The sequence below is a fragment of the Heptranchias perlo genome, chromosome 23 (assembly GCF_035084215.1).
Source record: "Heptranchias perlo isolate sHepPer1 chromosome 23, sHepPer1.hap1, whole genome shotgun sequence".
Classification (NCBI taxonomy): domain Eukaryota; kingdom Metazoa; phylum Chordata; class Chondrichthyes; order Hexanchiformes; family Hexanchidae; genus Heptranchias; species Heptranchias perlo.
This window is the reverse complement of record NC_090347.1, coordinates 46684853-46709383: the sequence shown is the minus strand read 5'-3', so window position 1 is coordinate 46709383 and position 24531 is coordinate 46684853. Positions and strand designations below refer to the sequence as shown.

General features: G+C 49.0%; 1 protein-coding gene across 1 annotated transcript in view; it reads left to right on the top strand.

The window, feature by feature from the left end:
* Positions 1-23642, top strand: part of nup85 (nucleoporin 85) — a 75138-nt gene extending 51496 nt beyond the window's left edge. The window contains exons 13-20 of the mRNA XM_068004459.1: positions 3626-3709; positions 8480-8545; positions 8703-8854; positions 11389-11506; positions 12924-13024; positions 18263-18414; positions 22709-22807; positions 23397-23642. Of these exons, the coding sequence (XP_067860560.1) occupies positions 3626-3709; positions 8480-8545; positions 8703-8854; positions 11389-11506; positions 12924-13024; positions 18263-18414; positions 22709-22807; positions 23397-23501 (877 nt within the window). The 3' untranslated portion in view covers positions 23502-23642. The remainder of the gene's footprint in view (positions 1-3625; positions 3710-8479; positions 8546-8702; positions 8855-11388; positions 11507-12923; positions 13025-18262; positions 18415-22708; positions 22808-23396) is intronic.
* The last annotated feature ends 889 nt before the right edge of the window (positions 23643-24531 follow it).

Below are 24531 nucleotides of genomic sequence, written 5' to 3'. Positions count from 1 at the left end.
TAATCCAGGACAGAATTAATAGTCATTTGGACGAGTGTGGATTGATTAGGGAAAGCCAGCACGGATTTGTTAAAGGCAAATCGTGTTTAACTAGCTTGATAGAGTTTTTTGATGAGGTAACAGAGAGGGTCGATGAGGACAATGCAGTTGATGTGGTGTATATGGACTTTCAAAAGGCGTTGATAAAGTGTTACATGATAGGCTTGTCATCAAGATTGCAGCCCATGGAATAAAGGGGACAGTAGCAACACGGATACAGAATTGGTTAAGTGACAGGAAACAGAGAGTAGTGGTGAATGGTGGTTTTTCGGACTGGAGGGAGGTGTACAGTGGTGTTCCCCAGGGGTCGGTGCTGGGATCACTGCTTTTCTTGATATATATTAATGACATGGACTTGGGTGTACAGGGCACAATTTCAAAATTTGCAGATGACACAAAACTTGGAAGTTTAGTAAACAGTGAGGAGGATAGTGATAGACTTCAAGAGGATATAGACAGGCTGGTGGCATGGGCAGACACGTGGCAGATGAAATTTAATGCAGAAAAATGGGAAGTGATACATTTCGTTTGGAAGAACGAGGAGATAAACTCGAGGGCTACCCCGCTCCTTTTCCATTCTGTTTGTCTTTTTTCTAAAAGTCAAGTACCCTGGAATATTTAGTTCCCAACCTTGGTCACCCTGCAACCACATCTCAGTAATGGCTACAAGATCAAACCCATTTATTTCTATTTGTGCCATTAATTCATCTATCTTGTTACGAACACTTCGTGCCTTCAGATATAGAGCCTTTAATTTTAACTTTTTACTTTTTTCCCTGATGTGACCTTAGTCACTAATGCCCTATTACCTTTGTTAATCTCTCTGTCCCTTCCTGACACACTCTCTGCTTGTTTTTACCCAAATCGCTACTCTGCTCTACAGCCTTGAATTTTCTTTTTAGATTGGTAAAATTGAAATTATCCTCACCTGAACTCTTCCCCCCCCCCCCCCCCCCCCCAACCCTTGTTAGTTTACAGCTCTATTTACCGCCCCAGTTATTCGATTCGCCAGGACACTGGTCCCAGACGGAACAGCTCCCTCTTTCCCCAGTACGGGCACCTGTGTCCCATGAATTGAAACCCCTGCTTCCCATATCAACCTTTCAGCCATGCATTTAAACATCTAATCTGTTTGTCTCTCTGCCAATTTGCGTGTGGCTCAGGTAGTAATCCAGAGATTATCACCTTTGAAGTTCTGCTTATTAATGTGGTCCCTAGCTCCTCAAACTCCCTCAGCAAAACCTCATTCCTAGTTCTGCCTATATTGTTGGTTCCTACATGGACCACGACAACTGGATCTCCACACCACCTCCCCCCCCCCCCCACTTCAAGCTCTTCAGATACAAAAAAAAAGTTCTTCTCTGGCCGCGAGGAGATGTCCTTAACCCTGTTACTGGGCAGGTAACACAGCCTTCTGCAGAGAACAGTACCTATCCCCCTGACTATACTAGCCCCTACCATTGCCACATTCCTTTTCGCTCCCCCCACTTTAATGGCCTCCTGTACCATCGTTGTCTTGTAAACTGTTGAAACTCTGTCCTTTGTGTTGATATGTTTCTATTATGGTGCTGTGGTCAATTTGCCCATGCTCCCTGCAGTCCTTGATCTCATCCACACAGGTAGCAAGTACCTCGTACTTGGATGTGTTCAAAGGCTGAGGCTCCTCCATCACTGTATCCTGGGTCCCCATACCTGCCTGACTCTCAGTCACATCCTCCTGTCCCTGACCAAATCTAAACCACTACCTAACCTCCTGGCTCAAAGTGTCCAGGTAACTCTCCCCTTCCCTGATGCATCGCAATGTCTGCAGCTCAGACTCCAGCTCAGCAACTCTGTGCAGACGCTGCAGATATGGTTGCTCGGGATCACACTGCTCTCCACCAATTCCCACATGCTACAGTTACAACACACCACCTGCCCTGCCATCCCTATCTAACCTTGTTTTATATATTTACTTATTTAGAGTATTCACTTGATGTTTTTAGTTTTATTAACTAATTAATGTATCTTGTTTAAGTTATTAATTTAATAAAGTAATAGCAAATAATAGTTTCCCAGTTCTTAGTTTAAACCACTACCCTAACAGAAAAAAAGTAATACTAACCAATCACCTACCTGCTGTCCTGTGACGCCACTCTTTTTCACATTTCTGCCTGTGTGAGTTGGTCTCAGTTGTAAAGTGAAGGACGTTCGCCCGTCCGGGATGACAAATCTATTAGAGTTTTTTGAGGGTGTAACTAGCAGGGTAGATAAAGGGGAACCAGAGGATGTAGTATATTTGGATTTTCAAAAGGCATTCGATAAGGTGCCACACAAGAGGTTGTTACACAAGATTAGGGCTCATGGGATTGGGGGTAATATATTAGCATGGATTGAGGATTGGTTAATGGACAGAAAACAGAGAGTAGGAATAGATGGGTCATTTTCAGGTTGGCAGGTTGTAACTAGTGGGGTGCCGCAGGGATCAGTGCTTGGGCCTCAGCTATTTACAATCTATATCAATGACTTAGATGAAGCGACCGAGCGTAATGTATCCAAGTTTGCTGACGATACAAAGCTAGGTGGGAAAGTAAGCTGTGAGGAGGATGCAAAGAAGCTTCAAAGGGATATAGACAGGTTAAGTGAGTGGGCAAGAAGTTGGCAGGTGGAGTATAATGTGGGGAAATGTGAAATTATCCACTTTGATGGGAAGAATAGAAAAGCAGAATTTTTTTTTAAGAGGTGAGAGACTAAAAAATTTTGATTTTTTTTCAGAGGGATTTGAGTGTCCTTGTACATGAAGCACAGAAAGTTAACATGCAGGTACAGCAAGCAATTAGGAAGGCAAGTGGTATATTGGCCTTTATTGCAAGGGAATTGGAGTACAAGAATAATGAAGTCTTGCTGCAATTATATTGGGCTCTGTTGAGACCACACCTGGAGTACTGTGTACAGTTTTAGTCTCCTTACCTAAGGAAGGATATACTGCCTTAGAGGGGGTGCAACAAAGGTTCACTGGATTGATTCCTGGAATGAAAGGGTTGTCCTGTGAGGAGAGATTGAGTCGAATGGGCCTATTATTCCCTGGAGTTTTGAAGAATGAGAGGTGATCTCATTGAAACGTATAAAATTCTTCGAGGGCTTGACAGGTTAGATGCTGAGAGGCTGTTTCCCCACTGGAGAGTCTAGAAATAGGGGTCATAGTCTCAAGATTAGGGGTCAGACTCAACCCCATCTCTCTACATCCCTCAAGCTTGCCACGTCCTGACTTCCCTCTTCCCTAACCCAAGGTTGAGTTGTCGCCCTTAGTTTCTATGACTCAGCCGCTGGATTAACTCACTGAGCAATTGGCAGGGGTGGTGGTCAATACTCGATCTGTTAACGTTCAGCTTTATTCTATATATTGCTCATTTAAAAAATGTTAATGTTGCAGAGACTGAGTCATCAAAGCACTGGGCACCATATTAGGTGCTGCTGATGGTCCTTCCAAGTTGTGTGCTCAGTTTCTGCTGTTCTAAAGAAGCATTGCTTTCCAACTGTTTTATGTATCTTGCTTATTAAAGCCAGTGTTTCCATACTGATGTTTTTCATACTGCTCTCGTTTCAGCACCGTCCTGAATAACTGGTGGTTTGTGGCTCATCTAACGGACCTACTGGATCATTGCAACCTCCTACAGTCCCATAATCTTCAGTGAGTGTGTGTTTAATCTGCAGGGTGGGGTGTCTGCCCTTCCCCAACAGTCCATTAATTTGTGCCGAGGGTTTCCTTGTGTGGTATTTCATTAAAACGCTGGTACTTATAACAGCCAACCTCTGTGACCTGTAGCTGTTGGCAGATTGCTGCTCCGTGTGTCTCTGGGTCTTCATTCACTGCTCCTTTTCTTGCACTTCAGAAAAAGAATGAAGGGAATGATATTCTGAGACAGCTTTATCCCAGCTTCCATAGAGCGAGTGAAAATTATCAATGTTAATACTGTGCTGAGATTTTATTTTTTCATTTATTGTTCCTGACATAAGTAGAAAGAGGGATGAGATCCTGCACGCAGATTTTAAAGAGTTAGGAAAGAGATTAATAAGCAGGACCTCAAAGGTAGTAATCTTCAGATTACTCCCGGTGCCACATGCTAGTGAGTATGGAAATAGGAGGATAGAGCAGATGAATGCGTGGCTGGAGAGATGGTGCAGGAGGGAGGGCTTTAGATTCCTGGGGCATTAAGACCGATTCTGGGTGAGGTGGGACCTGTACAAGCCGGATGGGTTGCAACTCAACAGGGCCGGGACCAATATCCTCGTGGGGAGGTTTGCTAGTGCTTTTGAGGGTTTAAACTAGCTTGGCAGGGGGTGAGAACCTGAGCACAGATTCAGAAGGGAGAGAAGCAGAACTGGAAATGGTAGTTAAAAAATTAGTAAGCGAATTTGGAAGGCAGAGGAAACGAGGGCTAGAAAATAGACAACAAAAGAGCTCGGCAGTGCTTAATGGTAGATACCTCAATGCAAGGAGTCTAATGAATAAGGAAGATGAGCTGAGGGCACAGAGAGACACGTGGCAGTACGATATCTTAGCTATTACAGAAACATGGCTTAAAGAGGGGCAGGAATGGCAGCTCAACGTTCCTGGTTACAGGGTTTTCAGACGAGATAGAGATGGGGGGTGGTAATATTGGTTAATGAAACAATTACAGCTGTGAGGAGGGATGATATGTTAGAAGGATCATCAAATGAGGCCATATGGGTTGAGCTAAAGAACAAAAAAGGGGCAGTCACACTGCTGGGAGTGTACTATAGACCCCCAAACAATTAGAGGGAGATGGAGGAGCAAAAATCTAGGCAAATTTCTGAGAAGTGCAAGAGCAATAGGGCAGTAATGGTAGGGGATTTCAACTATCCTAATATTAACTGGGATACAATCAGTGTAAAAGGTATAGAGGGTGCAGAATTCTTAAATTGCATTCAGGAGAACTTTTTTTAGCCAGTACGTAGCAAGCCCAACAAGAGAAGGGGCAGTTCTGGATTTAGTTTTAGGGAATGAATCTGGGCAGGTGGAAGGAGTATCAGTGGGAGAGCATTTTGGTGGCAGTGATCATAATTCAGTTAGATTTAGCATACGGAAAAGGATAAAGATGGAACAGGAGCAAAAGTTCTCAATTGGAGAAAGGCCAATTTTACTAAGCTGAGAAGTGATTTAGCAAAAGTGGACTGGAAACAGCTACTTGAAGGTAAATCAGTGTCAGAGCAGTGGGAGGCATTCAAGGGGTGCAGACAAACATGTTCCCACAAAGAAAAAGAGTGGGGCTGCCAAATCTAGAGCCCCCTGGATGACCAGGAGCCTACATGGTAAGATAAGGCAATAAGGGAAAGCTTATGTCAGACACCGAGAGCTCAATACTACAGAAAGCCTAGAGGAATGTAAAAAGTGCAGGGGTGAAATTAAAAAGGAAATTAGGAAAGCAAAGAGAGGGTATGAAATAATACTGGCGAGTAAAATTAAGGAAAACCCAATGATGTTTTATAAATACATTAAGAGCAAGAGGATAACTAAAGAAAGAGTAGGGCCTATTAGAGACCAAAAAGGTAACCTATGTGTGGAGGCGGAAGATGTGGGTCTGGTTCTTAATGAATACTTTGCGTCTGTCTTCACAAAAGAGGGGGACGATGCAGAGATTGTAGTTGAGGAGGAGAAGTGTGAAATATTGAATGGGATAAACATAGTGAGAGAGGAAGTATTAAGGGGATTAGCATCTTTGAAAGCAGATAAATCACCAGGCCTAGATGAAATGTATCCCAGGCTGTTAAAAGAAGCAAGGGAGGAAATAGCGGAGGCTCTGACCATCATTTTCCAATCCTCCCTGGCTACAGGCATGGTGCCGGAGGATTGGAGGACTGCTAACGTTATACCATTGTTTAGAAAGGGATAGACTGAGTAATTATAGGCCAGTCAGCCTAACCTCGATGGTGGGCAAATTATTGGAATCAATTCTGAGGGACAGCATAAATCGCCATTTAGAAAGGCGCAGATTAATCCAGGACGGTCAGCATGGATTTGTTAAGGGAAGGTTGTGTCTGATTAACTTGATTGAATTTTTTGAGGAGGTAACATGGATTTTAGCAAGGCTTTTGACAAGGACCCACATGGCAGACTGGTCAAAAATGTAAACTTCCATGGGATCCAAGGGAGAGTGGCAAGTTGGATCCAAAATTGTTTCAGTGGCAGGAAGCAAAAGATAATGTTCGGGTGTTTTGTGACTGGAAGGATGTTTCCAATGGGGTCCCGCAGGGCTCAGGACAAGGTCCCTTGCTTTTTGTGGTATTTATCAATGATCTGGACTTAAATGTAGGGGGCTGATCAAGAAGTTTGCAGATGATACAAAAATTGGCCGTGTGGTTGATAGTGAGGAGGAAAGCTGTAGACTGCAGGAAGATATCAATGGACTGTTCAGGTGGGCAGAAAAGTGGCAAATGGAATTCAATCCAGAGAAGTATGAGGTAATGCAATTGGGGAGAGCAAACAAGGCAAGGGAATACACAATAAATGGGATACTGAGAGGTGTAGAGGAACAAAGGGACCTTGGAGTGCATGTCCACAGATCCCTGAAGGTGGCAGGACAGGTAGATAAGGTGGTTAAGAAGGCATACGGGATACTTTCCTTTATTAGCTGAGGCATAGAATATAAGAGCAGGGAGGTTATGCTGGAACTGTATAAAACACTGGTTAGGCCACAGCTTGAGAACTGTGTACAGTTCTGGTCACCACATTACAGGAAGGATGTGATTTCACTAGAGAGGGTACAGAGGAGGTTTACGAGGATATTGCCAGGATTGGAGAATTTTAGCTATGAGACAAGATTAGATTGGCTGGGGTTGTTTTCTTTGGAACAGAGGAGGCTGAAGGGAGATTTAATTGAGGTATAAAATTATGAGGGGCCTAGATAGAGTGAATCGGGAGGACCTATTTCCCTTAGCAGAGGGGTCAATAACCAGGGGGCATAGATTTAAAGTAATTGGTAGAAGGATTAGAGGGGAGCTGAGGAGAAATGTTTTCACCCAGAGGGTGGTGGGGGTCTGGAACTCACTGCCTGAAAGGGTGGTAGAGGCAGAAACCCTCAACTCATTTTAAAAAGTACTTGTATGTGCACCTGAAGTGCCATGACTTACAGGGCTACGGACCAAGTGCTGTAAAGTGGGATTAAGCTGGATAGCTCTTTTCGACCGGCATGGGCATGATGGGCCGAATGGCCTCCTTCTGTGCTGTGACTTCCTATGATTTGTTGCTGCAGGGTAGAACAGCCCGTGCCCGGTCGCCCCAAGTCACAGGTGAGAGCCCGTGCCCGGTCGCCCCAAGTCACAGGTGAGAGCCCGTGCCCGGTCGCCCCCATGTCTCACCGCTACGTGGTTCCAGTGTGGATTCGTCATAAAAGAGCAGGTTTAGACCCAGGTCCCGTCGCTCCGTGATACAGGGACAGATTTAGACCCGTTGCTCCCCCACCATACAATATTCCTGACAGGGATCTTCGAGCTGGGTACTGGGTTGCAGAAGGGTTGTGAAGGTGGAAGTGTAAGAGTGTAAAAAATGTGACTTATTGAGATCTTTCATTAGTGTAATCGGCAAATTCAGGTCCAGCCTGAGTCCTCTTCCTGTGGTTATTTTTTTTCACTTTTGTTTGTAGCGGAGGCTGGTATTTCAGTAAATGTTTGCCATTGTATCAGTTTTCTTTATCCACCTGGATTGCAGCCGGCCACTGAGAGGATGGATGCATGATATGCTGCCTGGTGCCATCAGCAGCTCCCATTGCTGATCATCAAGGAGGAACTAGGCAAGATTACCTCGCTCTGTCGCCTTTTCCCAACACATTTTGATTGGGGATTGAGTGAGACACTATGCTGTATCCATCCCGCCTGTGTGGTATTGCCTCTTTACACTGGCACACTAGAACCCAGTGCCACTGTGTTGCCCCTTTCTGTGCCTAATGCCTAGTGTGAGACTGCAAGCCCCCAGGCTACACCCCCAGGGTACACCCCCGTTACACTGAGCCCGGTGGTGGCTTCCACTGGGAGGATCGACTGGAGTTTTTGTTTTTTAATTTCCTCTGTGTGCACGCACATAATTTTGTCCCCATCTCTCCTGTAGCACCCTTCCTGCTACCTCAGCACAAACCAGGAATTGACGCTAGCACCTTCTGGTCTGTATGGGTTAGTGCCACGCCATTCAGTGCTTTACTTACAGGGCCATAGAGAGGCAGCCCTGCATACATTTAACATTTAAACTGGTTATCTATGGGAAAGGGGAGGAAGAATAAATATATATGGACACTACACAGTCCGCTGCTGGTCATGGTTTATGTTCATTCCCAGAAGTTAGTTTGCATTTCTAAGGCTTGATGTCCATGATTGTAGAGAGGTTTCATGTGTTGGATGAAAGTTCCGGAGTGGTTATATTCTTACTTTTGGGTTTTTCTCGTTACAGTTTTGGTTCAAATCTTCGTGAATTCCTCATTCTGGAATATGCCTCCGGGCTCTTCTGCCACGACAGGTGGGTCAATGCTGCCTGCTGGGTTTTAGTTGCAGTGGGGTGACACTATCTGTCCATGTTGACTATAACTGTGTGCTTTTTTATTAGAGGATAGTGCAGAGATTCTCCGTGCTTTGCTGTGGGTTAATGTGTCTTTTTTTCTGTTCGATGATTTCAGCCTCTGGCAGCTGGCCGTAGACTACTTTGACCACTGTCCGCAGTTTGGCCGGGTTTACCTCGAGCTTTATATTGAGCGAGTACCTCTCGTCACTGAACGCAAGGCACTGAAGGTGCTGAGAATATGTGAGCAACGGCAGATGACTGAGCAAGGTGATGGGCTCCTGTTACCTTTATTTAGGAGCAGAACTTTGGTGTGGGGGTGAGGGGATGGAGATGTGTCCCAGTTTGTATTCACCTGACTGACAGTGATGGGGAAACGGGACTTTTTGGTGTGAATTTTTGTGAGGGTGGGAGAATGGAGCACGCTCCCATTTTGGGCACTCTCTCTGTCTGAGCGCTCCCTGATTAGTTACAGTGCAAAATACCCCAACAATGTGTCCCTGTCTCAGCCTCAGAAGAGTGTCCCTCCTGGACCAACAATGTTTTTCTTTTCCCTCAACACAGCCTTCTCACCATATCCTTCAATGCCTTCTCCCTAGAAATCAATTCTCTCTCCCTCTCCATCTCTACCCCATTTATACCATCTGCTTAAATGTGCTTACCTGATAACTTTTTCCACAACTTGATTTCCGTTTGGGTGAAAAATTCCTTTCCCTCCCCGCTCCTCATTTTTACCATGTATCGCAGTTCCGTCACACTCTTTGTAACCTTTAATGGTGCTGTGGCGTCTCCCTTCACTGCAGTCTGATTGATGGCTCTCACTATGGCACTTGCTAACATCAAATGGCTGCAGGTTTGATAGAATTTCACCTTTTTGAGAAGTGTGTACTTGAGTTTATTTCCAACCTGGGGGAGAGAGCCAGAGTAAAATATTTCTATCCTGGTCACTAAGTTGATAGAAGAGCATTATACTGTGTAACTCGCAGATGGTGCCCTGCTCCTCCGTGCTAGGAAAAATACTGTTTAAAATGCCTGCTGGACAGTATTTAAAATAATACAGGCTTCCCTAGGTGAGCACATGGGAATCCCTTTTCTACACATGCTAGGAAATGAGTTCAGTTCATTCTCCTGTCCCCCTCTTGGTACTTCAATCCAGCCCACTGCTCCGTCTTGTCCCTTCTTGCTGCTCCCACCATCCCCATACTGTGCACCCAAGCCTTTCCCTCTATTCCCACTGCTTCCCTGTCCCCCTGAATAAACCCCTTTTTTGTCAGTACCACCCAGCTACCCCCTTCCCCAGTGCTCCCATACCCCAGCACTGCCACCTGTGTGTTGTCACTCCATTTCATCCTCTCGCTGCTGTCACATGCCTCCTGACACTCCCGTACCCCAGAAAATCTCCCCCCCCACCTCCAAAGTCCTGCTAAATACCAGGACTGCTCCTCCCAGCGCAAACCCCTCCCGAGTCACCCAGACCCTTGCACCTCTCATTCTCCCACTCCCCATAATCCTTGTCCACAATGCTCACTGACCTCAGGACCACCTTCAAGCTTCCAAGCCACATGGTCCCTCTTACTCCATGTCTTGCTACAATCAGTTCGTGCAACCTCCCTTCCACCTGTGACCTAAAACATCATCTTATGCGCTTTATATAGCGTTAATGTTAAATTGAATAATACACACGCGAGCCCTGAATAATCAAGAATCCACAAAAAGATGAACATATTACATAATTTGAACTTGAAAACATTGCTGCCACTCCCTGAATATTCTGGAATAAAACCACTTTCACTTGTCACTCTGTAAGTCAGTGGCCCTGATACATTGTGTGCTACACAGCAGGAGATGGCACATTCTGACGTGCAGTGACCTGCTAGTGTACATGGTGCATCCATCACACCTCGTGTAAAACACCAACAAACCACAACTCAATAATTATGTCTACCAAAAGGGAAAGGGGAAAGACAGTCATTTCCTGCTGGTTCCTGACCTTGGGATAATCTGGCCTATCTCCAAGGAGAGCAGGTATGCAGCTGTGCAACTGGAGAAACCTCCAACAGGCACATCGTTAGCCTTCTAATGGCTACAGGGTCTGCCCATTTATCCCAGCTTCCCACAGGGCAGTGGCCTTAAAGGGACCGAACAGGCTGGCGACAAACAGCATGCCTGTGCCCAGACTCCTGACTACCCACGGGCGGTGCCACAGAAGGTCGGCTAGTCCTTGTACCAATCTTCAAAGCAGTGATGCCTTTGATCTGAAATAAAAACAGGAAATGCAGGTCAGACAGCATCTGGAGAGAGAAACAGAGTTAATGTTTCAGGTCGATGACCTTTCATCAGAACCAGAACATCTTCCAGTTCTGATAAGAGCTCATCGACCTGAAATGTTGACTCTGCAGGGTAGATAGAGAGAAACTATTTCCTCTGGCGGGGGAGTCCAGAACAAGGGGGCAAAACCTTAAACTCAGAGCTGGGCCGTTAGGAAGCACTTCTTCACACAAAGGGTAGTGGAAATCTGGAACTCTCTCCCACAAAAAGTTGTGGATGATGGGGGCCAATTGGAGCTTTCAAAACTGAGATTGATCGATTTTTGTTAGGTAAGGGTTTTAAAGGATATGGCGCCAAGGCTGGTAAATAAAGTTAAGATACAGATCAGCCATGATCTAATTGAACGGCGGAACAGGCTGAATGGCCTCCTCCTGTTCCTATGCTCTGTGCGTCTTCCTGATCAATAGGTGACCTGCCTCTGAGCGAGGCCTGGAGAGAGTTTAACTGTAATGTAATGTGTGTGGCTCTTCCTGCAGTGAGGAGCGTCTGTAAGATCATGGCGATGAAAGCTGTGCGCAACAATCGGCTGGGATCGGCGCTGTCCTGGAGCATTCGAGCAAAAGACTCGTTCTTCGCCACGCTCATCTCCGACAGGTCTGTGTGAATGTTAACGAGCAGTCTGACGCGCCAGCCTCACCCTACTCGCTATTTCAATTTTGCCCCTTCCTCCTGAAGGCACCCACAGGTGCCCGAGACCCACTGGTACTCACCCGAGGAACTCTAGACAGCAACTGTTGGCAGACTGTTCGACCGTGAGAGAAATCGCAAACCTCGTTCCTCTGCTGCCTGAGGGGCGCTGGAGATGCTCTGCCACCCCGCCGAAGTGTGAGCTGGCTATTTGGTTATGGGAGCCATCACACAACTTGGTCCTTTGCTACTTGATGTCCACTTGGACACATTTTGCAACAGGCGTGACTGAAGGTAATCTAGAGCGGCCGTCCTGCCTGATCTTCATCTCCCACCCATGTGGGCACTGAGGCCAGTTGCAGCACCCTAACCACTGCATGGAGCACTGCCTTTACCCACTGGGCGATTAGGCGGAGCCGTGTCCTTGCTTTTTATCCCTGTAGTTTGAAGTTACCTTGTAGCTGGGGCCTGCAGTATCTGAATTTGGCAATTTTATATCTGGTTTTGGTGCGGGATTAACCAGGAGTAACTGTTTGTCTCTAACTGAGGGAGGGTGGACTGGCAGGTCTCTTTTCTAGAATGTAATGGGGAGGGGTGGGGGTAATCGGATATGAATGCTGTGAATTGAGCTTCTGGATACGTGCACTGCACGATGTGGTACTGAGCCACATAGCCCAGGGAGGGCCTGGGTCTGTGCTGAGTTAGCTGACTCGGTTGGGGCAGTGATCGGCAGCCATCGGACATGGATACCCCACCCTGCTGCATTTACTGGGTGTGTCCCGTCCTCAGTAGCAGAAGGGCACTGACGCTCCAAAGTCCCGCATTCCTCCATCAGTATGTTGACGGCTTTTTGATTTGTTTTGTAAATTTTTGTTCTCATCAAAGTGAGAGATGTCGGTGCTGGGGGAATAGAACTCTTTCTATTTATCGTAGTATCATGGAATGATACTGCACAGGAGGAGGCCATTCCACCCATTGTGCCTGCGCTGGCTGTTTGGTAGAGCAATCCAATTAGTCCCATTCCCCCGCTCTTTCCCCATAGCCCTGCACATTTTTTCCCTTGAAGTATTTATGCAATTCCCTTTTGAAGAATTTAGGGACCCAGGTCAGCATCAAGCACTCCCAGGAAAGGTACATCGATGTGCCTTGTCACAGTTTCAGTAGAGTGTGGCAGTGTGACGTTTTACCATTTCCCACATAAGCTGTCCTGTGCCCCATCCTCCCCTTGAGATTGTCAGTTTGGGCAGTTTTGTGCCATGGGCTTATGCCCTAGGAATCCATTTAACATAGGGCTCTTACAGCCAGCAAATAGAGTAGACCTACCCTCTGGCTGGGGTGATTGCTCAGCTATACTGTTCTATAAAGGTTCTGGTTTGTTTTGCAGGTTTCTGCAGGATTACAGTATTAAAGGAAGCTTTTCTGACCTCGACCTCATCAACAACCTGGGACCATCCATGCTGCTGAGTGACCGGCTGACCTTCCTCGGTAGGCAGGCCTATTTACCCAGTAGTCCCAGTGTCCTGGTATATGTGTTTTGGATTGATACAGGACTATGGGGAGAGAGTGGGGCAGTGGGATTAGTTTTGGATTGATACAGGGCTATGGGGAGAGAGTGGGCAGTGGGATTAGGTTTGGATTGATACAGGACTATGGGGAGAGAGTGGGGCAGTGGGATTAGTTTTGGATTGATACAGGACTATGGGGAGAGGGGGCAGTGGGATTAGTTTTGGATTGATACAGGGCTATGGGGAGAGAGTGGGGCAGTGGGATTAGTTTTGGATTGATACAGGGCTATGGGGAGAGGGGGCAGTGGGATTAGTTTTGGATTGATACAGGGCTATGGGGAGAGGGGGCAGTGGGATTAGTTTTGGATTGATACAGGACTATGGGGAGAGAGTGGGGCAGTGGGATTAGTTTTGGATTGATACAGGACTATGGGGAGAGAGTGGGGCAGTGGGATTAGTTTTGGATTGATACAGGACTATGGGGAGAGAGTGGGGCAGTGGGATTAGTTTTGGATTGATACAGGACTATGGGGAGAGAGTGGGGCAGTGGGATTAGTTTTGGATTGATACAGGACTATGGGGAGAGGGAGGCAGTGGGATTAGTTTTGGATTGATACAGGACTATGGGGAGAGAGGGGGCAGTGGGATTAGTTTTGGATTGATACAGGACTATGGGGAGAGAGTGGGGCAGTGGGATTAGTTTTGGATTGATACAGGGCTATGGGGAGAGGGAGGCAGTGGGATTAGTTTTGGATTGATACAGGACTATGGGGAGAGAGGGGGCAGTGGGATTAGTTTTGGATTGATACAGGGCTATGGGGAGAGAGTGGGGCAGTGGGATTAGTTTTGGATTGATACAGGACTATGGGGAGAGAGTGGGGCAGTGGGATTAGTTTTGGATTGATACAGGGCTATGGGGAGAGGGAGGCAGTGGGATTAGTTTTGGATTGATACAGGACTATGGGGAGAGAGGGGGCAGTGGGATTAGTTTTGGATTGATACGGGACTATGGGGAGAGAGTGGGGCAGTGGGATTAGTTTTGGATTGATACAGGAGTATGGGGAGAGAGTGGGGCAGTGGGATTAGTTTTGGATTGATACAGGACTATGGGGAGAGAGTGGGGCAGTGGGATTAGTTTTGGATTGATACAGGACTATGGGGAGAGAGTGGGGCAGTGGGATTAGTTTTGGATTGATACAGGACTATGGGGAGAGAGTGGGGCAGTGGGATTAGTTTTGGATTGATACAGGGCTATGGGGAGAGAGTGGGGCAGTGGGATTAGTTTTGGATTGATACAGGGCTATGGGGAGAGAGTGGGGCAGTGGGATTAGTTTTGGATTGATACAGGACTATGGGGAGAGAGCGGGGCAGTGGGATTAGTTTTGGATTGATACAGGGCTATGGGGAGAGAGTGGGGCAGTGGGATTAGTTTTGGATTGATACAGGGCTATGGGGAGAGAGTGGGGCAGTGGGATTAGGTTTGGATTGATACAGGACTATGGGGAGAGAGGGGGCAATGGGATTAGTTTGGATTGATACAGGACTATGGGGAGAGAGTGGGGCAGTGGGATTAGGTTTGGATTGATACAGGGCTATGGGGAGAGAGGGGGCAGTGGGATTAGGTTTGGATTGCTTTAGCGAAGAGCCAGCACAGACACATTGGAGGAAATGCTCTCCTGCTGTTACATAAGAAATAGGCGCAGGAGTCGGCCTCGAGCCTGCTCCGCCATTCAGTAAGATCATGGCCGTTCTTCTACCTCAACTCCACTTTTGTGCCCCGTCCCCATATCCTTTGATTCCCTTGGTGTCCAAATATCCATCGATCTCAATCTTGAATATACTCAATGACTGAGCATCCACAGCCCTCTGGGGTAGAGAATTCCAAAGATTTACAACCCTCTGAGTGAAAAAATGTTTCCTCCTCCCGGTCCTAAATGGCCATCCCCTTATCTTGAGACTATGACCTTTGTTCTAGACTCTCCAGCCAGGGGAAACTGCATCTACCCTGTCAAGCCCTCTCAGAATCTTGTGTTTCAATGAGATCACCTCTCATTCTTCTAAACTCGAGAGTATAGGCCCATTCTACTAGATCTCTCCTCACAGGACAACCCTCTCATCCCGGGAATCAATCTAGTGAACCTCGAGTGAACAGGCAAGTATATCCTTCCTCAGAGACCAAAATTGTACTCGGTACTCCAGGTGTGGTCTCAACAGAGCCCTATAGAATTGTATCAAGACCTCCTTACTCTTATACTCCAACCTCCTTGCAATAAAGGCTATAATACCATTTGCCTTTCTTATTGCTTGCTGTACCTGCATGTTAACTTTGTGATTTGTGTACAAGGACACCCAAATCCCCTTGACGACCAGCATTTCTTAGTCTCTCACCTTTTAAAAAATATTCTGCTTTTCTGTTCCTACCAAAATGGATAATTTCACATTTCCCCACATTATACTCCACCTGCCATCTTCTCGCCCACTCACTTAACCTGTCTATATCCCTTTGCAGACTCTATGTCCTCCGCACAGCTTACTTTCCCACCTAGCTTTGTATCACCAGCAAACTTGGATACGTTACACTCGGTCCCCTCATCTAAGTCATTAATATATATTGTAAATAGCTGAGGCCCAAGCACTGATCCCTGCGGCACCCCACTAGTTACAATCTGCCAACCCAAAAATGACCCATTTATTCCTACTTTCTGTTTTCTGTCCATTAACCAATCCTCAATCCATGCTAATATATTACCCCCAATCCCATGAGCCCTAATCTTGTGTAACAACCTCTTGTGTGGCACCTTATCGAATGCCTTTTGAAAATCCAAATATACTACATCCACTGGTTCCCCTTTATCTACCCTGCTAGTTACATCCTCAAAAAACTCTAATAAATTTGTCAAACACGATTTCCCTTTCATAAAACCATGTTGATTCTGCCTAATCATATAATTATTTTCTAAGTGCCCTGTTACTATGTCCTTAATAATAGATTCTGGCATTTTCTCCACTACTGATGTCAGGCTAACTGGCCTATAGTTCCCTGTTTTCTCTCCCTCCTTTCTTGAATAGCAGGGTTACATTTGCTACCTTCCAATCCACGGGGACCGTTCTAGAATCTAGGGAATTCTGAAAGATCAAAACCAATGCATCCTGTTCTTTAAATCTTTGGTTCCTCAGCTGCAAATACACCACCCTCCTCCCTGAATCCTCACTGTTGAAATGAAAACTCATCATGCTGTCTCCTATTCTAACTCATTCTTACCCTAGGACCTTAAAACTGGAACTCCACACCTCCCTCGATCTTCCCTTCTGCTTTTAATCTTTTAAAACCCAAGCTTGGTGCCAAATCACTGCTTCCTGCTGTACCTCATCTAACCCTTTAATAAACCAAAAGTTGCAATCATATATTGGCTTTAATATTAAAAGTCCTGCAGAGCTTCCCTGATAGACCTGGAAAATGAATGCTGAGCATAGGGGGCGAGGTGACTGACAGCTTGGCCCAAGATGGGCTTTTTGAGAAGGTTTTTAACCAAAGTTGGGGGGGAGGGGGGTTCAGGGAGGTGAGGATGCGGGGTTTCTGAGTGGTGTGGAGATGGAGGGGGGGGTTTCTGAGTGGTGTGGAGATGGAGGGGGGTTTCTGAGTGGTGTGGAGATGGAGGGGGGGGTTTCTGAGTGGTGTGGAGATGGAGGGGGGTTTCTGAGTGGTGTGGAGATGGAGGGGGGTTTCTGAGTGGTGTGGAGATGGAGGGGGGGGTTTCTGAGTGGTGTGGAGATGGAGGGGGGTTTCTGAGTGGTGTGGAGATGGAGGGGGGGGTTTCTGAGTGGTGTGGAGATGGAGGGGGGTTTCTGAGTGGTGTGGAGATGGAGGGGGGGGTTTCTGAGTGGTGTGGAGATGGAGGGGGGGGTTTCTGAGTGGTGTGGAGGCGGGGGTGGGGGGTAGTTTGAGTGGTGTGGAGGCGGGGGTGGGGGGTAGTTTGAGTGGTGTGGAGGCGGGGGTGGGGGGTAGTCTGAGTGGTGTGGAGATGGGGGGAGGGGAGTTTGAGTGGTGTGGAGGCGGGGGGAGGGGAGTTTGAGTGGTGTGGAGGTGGGGGGAGGGGAGTTTGAGTGGTGTGGAGGCGGGGGGAGGGGAGTTTGAGTGGTGTGGAGGTGGGGGGAGGGGAGTTTGAGTGGTGTGGAGGCGGGGGGAGGGGAGTTTGAGTGGTGTGGAGGCGGGGGGAGGGGAGTTTGAGTGGTGTGGAGGCGGGGGGAGGGGAGTTTGAGTGGTGTGGAGGCGGGGGGAGGGGAGTTTGAGTGGTGTGGAGGCGGGGGTGGGGGAGTTTGAGTGGTGTGGATGCGGGGGGAGGGGAGTTTGAGTGGTGTGGAGGCGGGGGTGGGGGGAGTTTGAGTGGTGTGGAGGCGGGGGGAGGGTGGGGGGTAGTTTGAGTGGTGTGGAGGAGTACGGTCAGAGTTGACTGGTTGGAGAAGGACCCAGGCAGCTGAAGGCATTGCCGCCAATGATGGGGCGACAGGTGTGGGCAAGAGTTGTGGGAATGGAGAGGTCAGTGGAGACTGTGGGGTTACAGGAGAGGGCGCAGATGGGATGGGGCAATACCATGGAGGGATTGAAAGATTGGGGTGAGAGTTTTAAATTGAAGGGGTTTATGTTGGCGGCCATGGTAGATCAGGGAGGGGAGTCTGGTGGGCGAGGAGACTTGAGTAGACCCTTGCTCTGCTGAACCTCCAGCTATTCCGGGCCTGGGCCCTGCTGAGTCTCTCCGTATGAAAGACATGACTCCATGTCTGAAAGATTGAACAGGCTTGGGGGTCTTTTCTCTAGAAAAGACAAGACTGAGGGGGTGACCTGATAGAGGCCTTTAATATTATGAAAGGGTTCGATAGGGTAGACGTAGAGAAGATGTTTCCACTTGTGGGGGAGACCAGAACTAGGGGTCATAAATATAAGATCGTCACTAATAATCCAATAGGGAATTCAGGAGAAACTTCTTTACCCAGAGAGTGGTGAGAATGTTGAACTCTACCAGGAGTAGTTGAGGCGAATAGTATAGATCTATTCCAGGGGAAGCTTGATAAACGTATGAGGGAGAAAGGAATAGAAGGTTAGAAGAGGGGTGGGAGGAGGCTCGTGGAGCAGAAACACCGGCATGGACCAGTTGGGCCGAGTGGCCTGTTCCTGTGCTGCAGCCTCGATGTAATATCTTCTGTGTTTTCCTGTCGACAGGAAAGTATTGTGAATTCCACAAGCTGTACGGGGAGACGAAGTTTGAGGAGGCTGCCAAGCTCCTGCTCTCACTAATGACTGCACGCATCGCTCCGCGTTCCTTCTGGATGACACTGCTCCTGGACGCTCTTCCCCTGATGGAGCAGAAGCAGGTTTGACCAATGCAGGATGTTGGAATGTTTCAGCGACTCCGTTAATTCTCTGATATTCAGGATAGATCAGTCGGGACTACGGGGGATGGGAACCCACACCCATGTGCATAGTTCGTGATCTTAGCCTGGCTTTCAAACAAAGTTGGAAAGAGAGTTTCCCAGGCTGTACTCGCCATCTGGATATCTGGGGATGTCGTTGAGAGCCTGCGAGGAGGGGCTGGAGAATCTAATCGTGCTCATTGCACGGTGCAGTAGGTGTGGTCGTGGGGGGAGAGTCTACACGTGATTCTGGTCCCACACTGTGTGGTTGACTCTTATTTCCCTCAGTAACTAATACTGCCTTGCCAGTGTCACCCACATCCCAAAAACATTTTTAATGTGTTTGATGGGACAGTGTAGAGGGAGCTTTACTCTGTATCTAACCCGTGCTGTACCCGGGAGTGTTTGGTGTTTAGTGGGCCCGGTCTGTGTCTGGGAGTGTTTGGTGTTCGTGGGCCCGGTCTGTGTCTGGGAGTGTTTGGTGTTCGTGGGCCCGGTCTGTGTCTGGGAGTGTTTGGTGTTTAGTGGGCCCGGTCTGTGTCTGGGAGTGTTTGGTGTTTAGTGGGCCCGGTCTGTGTCTGGGAGTGTTTGGTGTTTAGTGGGCCCGGTCTGTGTCTGGGAGTGTTTGGTGTTAATGGGCCTGGTCTGTGTCTGGGAGTGTTTGGTGTTTAGTGGGCCCGGTCTGTGTCTGGGAGTGTTTGGTGTTAGTGGGCCCGGTCTGTGTCTGGGAGTGTTTGGTGTTAATGGGCCTGGTCTGTGTCTGGGAGTGTTTGGTGTTAGTGGGCCCGGTCTGTGTCTGGGAGTGTTTGGTGTTAATGGGCCCGGTCTGTGTCTGGGAGTGTTTGGTGTTAGTGGGCCCGGTCTGTGTCTGGGAGTGTTTGGTGTTAGTGGGCCCGGTCTGTGTCTGGGAGTGTTTGGTGTTAATGGGCCTGGTCTGTGTCTGGGAGTATTTGGTGTTCGTGGGCCCGGTCTGTGTCTGGGAGTGTTTGGTGTTCGTGGGCCCGGTCTGTGTCTGGGAGTGTTTGGTGTTCGTGGGCCCGGTCTGTGTCTGGGAGTGTTTGGTGTTTAGTGGGCCCGGTCTGTGTCTGGGAGTGTTTGGTGTTAGTGGGCCCGGTCTGTGTCTGGGAGTGTTTGGTGTTAATGGGCCCGGTCTGTGTCTGGGAGTGTTTGGTGTTAGTGGGCCCGGTCTGTGTCTGGGAGTGTTTGGTGTTAATGGGCCCGGTCTGTGTCTGGGAGTGTTTGGTGTTTAGTGGGCCCGGTCTGTGTCTGGGAGTGTTTGGTGTTAGTGGGCCCGGTCTGTGTCTGGGAGTGTTTGGTGTTAATGGGCCCGGTCTGTGTCTGGGAGTGTTTGGTGTTAGTGGGCCCGGTCTGTGTCTGGGAGTGTTTGGTGTTAGTGGGCCCGGTCTGTGTCTGGGAGTGTTTGGTGTTAGTGGGCCCGGTCTGTGTCTGGGAGTGTTTGGTGTTAATGGGCCCGGTCTGTGTCTGGGAGTGTTTGGTGTTAATGGGCCCGGTCTGTGTCTGGGAGTGTTTGGTGTTAGTGGGCCCGGTCTGTGTCTGGGAGTGTTTGGTGTTAATGGGCCCGGTCTGTGTCTGGGAGTGTTTGGTGTTAGTGGGCCCGGTCTGTGTCTGGGAGTGTTTGGTGTTAGTGGGCCCGGTCTGTGTCTGGGAGTATTTGGTGTTAGTGGGCCCGGTCTGTGTCTGGGAGTGTTTGGTGTTAATGGGCCCGGTCTGTGTCTGGGAGTATTTGGTGTTAGTGGGCCCGGTCTGTGTCTGGGAGTGTTTGGTGTTAATGGGCCTGGTCTGTGTCTGGGAGTGTTTGGTGTTAGTGGGCCCGGTCTGTGTCTGGGAGTGTTTGGTGTTAATGGGCCCGGTCTGTGTCTGGGAGTGTTTGGTGTTAGTGGGCCCGGTCTGTGTCTGGGAGTGTTTGGTGTTAGTGGGCCCGGTCTGTGTCTGGGAGTGTTTGGTGTTAATGGGCCCGGTCTGTGTCTGGGAGTGTTTGGTGTTAGTGGGCCCGGTCTGTGTCTGGGAGTGTTTGGTGTTAGTGGGCCCGGTCTGTGTCTGGGAGTGTTTGGTGTTAATGGGCCTGGTCTGTGTCTGGGAGTGTTTGGTGTTAGTGGGCCCGGTCTGTGTCTGGGAGTGTTTGGTGTTAGTGGGCCCGGTCTGTGTCTGGGAGTGTTTGGTGTTTAGTGGGCCCGGTCTGTGTCTGGGAGTGTTTGGTGTTAATGGGCCTGGTCTGTGTCTGGGAGTGTTTGGTGTTAGTGGGCCCGGTCTGTGTCTGGGAGTGTTTGGTGTTTAGTGGGCCCGGTCTGTGTCTGGGAGTGTTTGGTGTTAATGGGCCCGGTCTGTGTCTGGGAGTGTTTGGTGTTAATGGGCCCGGTCTGTGTCTGGGAGTGTTTGGTGTTTAGTGGGCCCGGTCTGTGTCTGGGAGTGTTTGGTGTTAGTGGGCCCGGTCTGTGTCTGGGAGTGTTTGGTGTTAATGGGCCCGGTCTGTGTCTGGGAGTGTTTGGTGTTTAGTGGGCCCGGTCTGTGTCTGGGAGTGTTTGGTGTTAATGGGCCCGGTCTGTGTCTGGGAGTGTTTGGTGTTAGTGGGCCCGGTCTGTGTCTGGGAGTATTTGGTGTTAGTGGGCCCGGTCTGTGTCTGGGAGTGTTTGGTGTTAATGGGCCCGGTCTGTGTCTGGGAGTATTTGGTGTTAGTGGGCCCGGTCTGTGTCTGGGAGTGTTTGGTGTTAATGGGCCTGGTCTGTGTCTGGGAGTGTTTGGTGTTAGTGGGCCCGGTCTGTGTCTGGGAGTGTTTGGTGTTAATGGGCCCGGTCTGTGTCTGGGAGTGTTTGGTGTTAGTGGGCCCGGTCTGTGTCTGGGAGTGTTTGGTGTTAGTGGGCCCGGTCTGTGTCTGGGAGTGTTTGGTGTTAATGGGCCCGGTCTGTGTCTGGGAGTGTTTGGTGTTAGTGGGCCCGGTCTGTGTCTGGGAGTGTTTGGTGTTAGTGGGCCCGGTCTGTGTCTGGGAGTGTTTGGTGTTAATGGGCCTGGTCTGTGTCTGGGAGTGTTTGGTGTTAGTGGGCCCGGTCTGTGTCTGGGAGTGTTTGGTGTTAGTGGGCCCGGTCTGTGTCTGGGAGTGTTTGGTGTTTAGTGGGCCCGGTCTGTGTCTGGGAGTGTTTGGTGTTAATGGGCCTGGTCTGTGTCTGGGAGTGTTTGGTGTTAGTGGGCCCGGTCTGTGTCTGGGAGTGTTTGGTGTTTAGTGGGCCCGGTCTGTGTCTGGGAGTGTTTGGTGTTAATGGGCCCGGTCTGTGTCTGGGAGTGTTTGGTGTTAATGGGCCCGGTCTGTGTCTGGGAGTGTTTGGTGTTTAGTGGGCCCGGTCTGTGTCTGGGAGTGTTTGGTGTTAGTGGGCCCGGTCTGTGTCTGGGAGTGTTTGGTGTTAATGGGCCCGGTCTGTGTCTGGGAGTGTTTGGTGTTTAGTGGGCCCGGTCTGTGTCTGGGAGTGTTTGGTGTTAATGGGCCCGGTCTGTGTCTGGGAGTGTTTGGTGTTAATGGGCCCGGTCTGTGTCTGGGAGTGTTTGGTGTTAATGGGCCCGGTCTGTGTCTGGGAGTGTTTGGTGTTTAGTGGGCCCGGTCTGTGTCTGGGAGTATTTGGTGTTAGTGGGCCCGGTCTGTGTCTGGGAGTGTTTGGTGTTTAGTGGGCCCGGTCTGTGTCTGGGAGTGTTTGGTGTTAGTGGGCCCGGTCTGTGTCTGGGAGTGTTTGGTGTTAGTGGGCCCGGTCTGTGTCTGGGAGTGTTTGGTGTTTAGTGGGCCCGGTCTGTGTCTGGGAGTGTTTGGTGTTAGTGGGCCCGGTCTGTGTCTGGGAGTGTTTGGTGTTAATGGGCCCGGTCTGTGTCTGGGAGTGTTTGGTGTTAATGGGCCCGGTCTGTGTCTGGGAGTGTTTGGTGTTAGTGGGCCCGGTCCCATTCCCAGCAGTGACATCCTTCACATTGATGAGGACAGGAGAAAGTTGAAAGCCTGGTATTAGTGTAAAGTTATATCATTCCTTCAGATGACTTGATTTATCCTTAGTTGTAATGCACTGAGCTCTGCGAGGGTTATTGACTGATCTGATCTGAGGTTGGGATTATAACTTGAGCCTGTGTTGAGGAGCTCTGGTTATAATCCTGGCTCCCAGGAGCGTGAATGTTGCAGGACGAGGTCCCGTCTCCCTGTCTGGAGCAGGTTGGCGTGTTTTGCACTGCGAGCCTGTTTGCTCACTGCTTTGTTTCTCTTGGTCAGGTGATCTTCTCCACAGACCAAACGTATGTACTCATGCACTGCCTGGAGGATGTGATGGCAGTGCAGGTGGAGAATGAAACGAATTCAAGAGCTGCGGGGGTAAGAGGCGACTCTGTTCGATCTGGACAATGCACTGTGTCCCAGTGGCTAACACAACCTGTCTGTAATGGAGGTGTCAGTGAGGGAATCCTCATCGGGACATAACAGGAGGAGACCACTCAGCCTCTTGAGCCTGATTCGCCATTGATCAGCACCATGGCTGATCTGTATCTTTACCCGCCTTGGTTCCATATCCCTTAATACCCGTACCCAACAAAAATCTCTCTTACTCTCTTTTGAAACCTCCAATTGATCCCCAGCCTCAACAGCTTTTTGGGGGAGAGAGTTCCAGATTTTCACCACCCTTTGTGTGAAGAAATGCTTCCTGACATCACCCCTGAATGGCCAAGCTCTAATTTTAAGGTTGTCCCCTTCGTTCTGGACTCTCTCACCAGAGGAAATCTCTCTCCACCCTATCAAATCCTTTAATCATCTTTATCACCTCAATTCGATCACCCTCTTTCACCTATATTCAAGGGGATACAACCCTGGTCAGTGTAATCCTTCCTCCTAATTGAACCCTAATTCTGACCCGTTGCTGTGACCTCCCTCCAGCTGATGATTTGAGTCTTGTTTTGATGTGTTCTAGGGTGAGGACGAGGTGGAGTCTACGAAACTGGGCCTCCTTCGATTGGCTTTCACTCGCAATCTTGCAAAAGCTATCGTCCAAGAAGGAACACTCCATGGATCCTGAATTGGACCAGGATTGGAACTCGTGTAGTGCTCGCTGGAGCTAATTTGAACCTGCACTGCCAGCCTGGGCTTGTATGTAAATGATCTTCTACGGTTTTGAATTCTCTGCAGTAATTGCAAATTAAAATGTTTTTGTACACAACGGTATTGGTGGTTCTTGGTCGCTCTGACTAGCTGTAGGCTGAATCACAGCTCGAGTTCCCCAGTGATAAACTCTTGTTTCTGTCAAAGTAGCAGCCCTCCCCCACCTCCCTGAAGGTGCTGTCTCTGTGGGGGGGGGTGCTGGCAGGCCCTCGGTACCTCATCCCATTGCCCATTCTTGCTGTGTGAGCCCTGACAGTGAGTGTTGATAGGCTACTGGGGCCTGTAATAGTGACCCCATCGTTACCTAGCCTGAGATTAATTACCTGCAGCAAGTGGAAATGAAGCCTGGAACCTTCTGGCCCATTACAAGCTGCGTTACCACTCGACTCACTGGCTGAGAGGACCACTGACTTCCTCCAGCTGGAGCTCAGTCTGCTCTGGGGCCCGCTGTACCCGGTGCACTGTTACACAGTAGCCTGTGGGCTGAGTAATGTTGGTGCTGGGAATGGAACAGATTCCATTTCAGTCACTTCAGCTGCGTGCCCTGTGGCTCTCTACATCCAGACTTGCTGCATAGATTGCCCAGTCTCCCTTCCGCTACACCGTCTCTGCGTTCTCACTTGGCGATGGATCACGACCTCTGCCCTAGGACTGGCTCTGTCCCAGTGTTGGATCCCAATGGACTCTCTCCCTTCCCCTGGAGCCAGAGCACTGATGTTAGTTGTTGTTTCTGCCCATTAGCTAATTCTGTAGAAACTGGGCTCAAGCCTGGTGCGGCCCCGGCCTGTACCCATGGGGCTCAGTATCACTGCGACAATGGTATCTTCGGGGGGGGGGCTGCCTGGTAAAGAACAGCTGGACTTGATCCAGTCGCAAATCTGTGCACACTCTCCCACACTCACACTCACACTCACACTCTCAGTTTTACTCTTGCATACACATTCTCA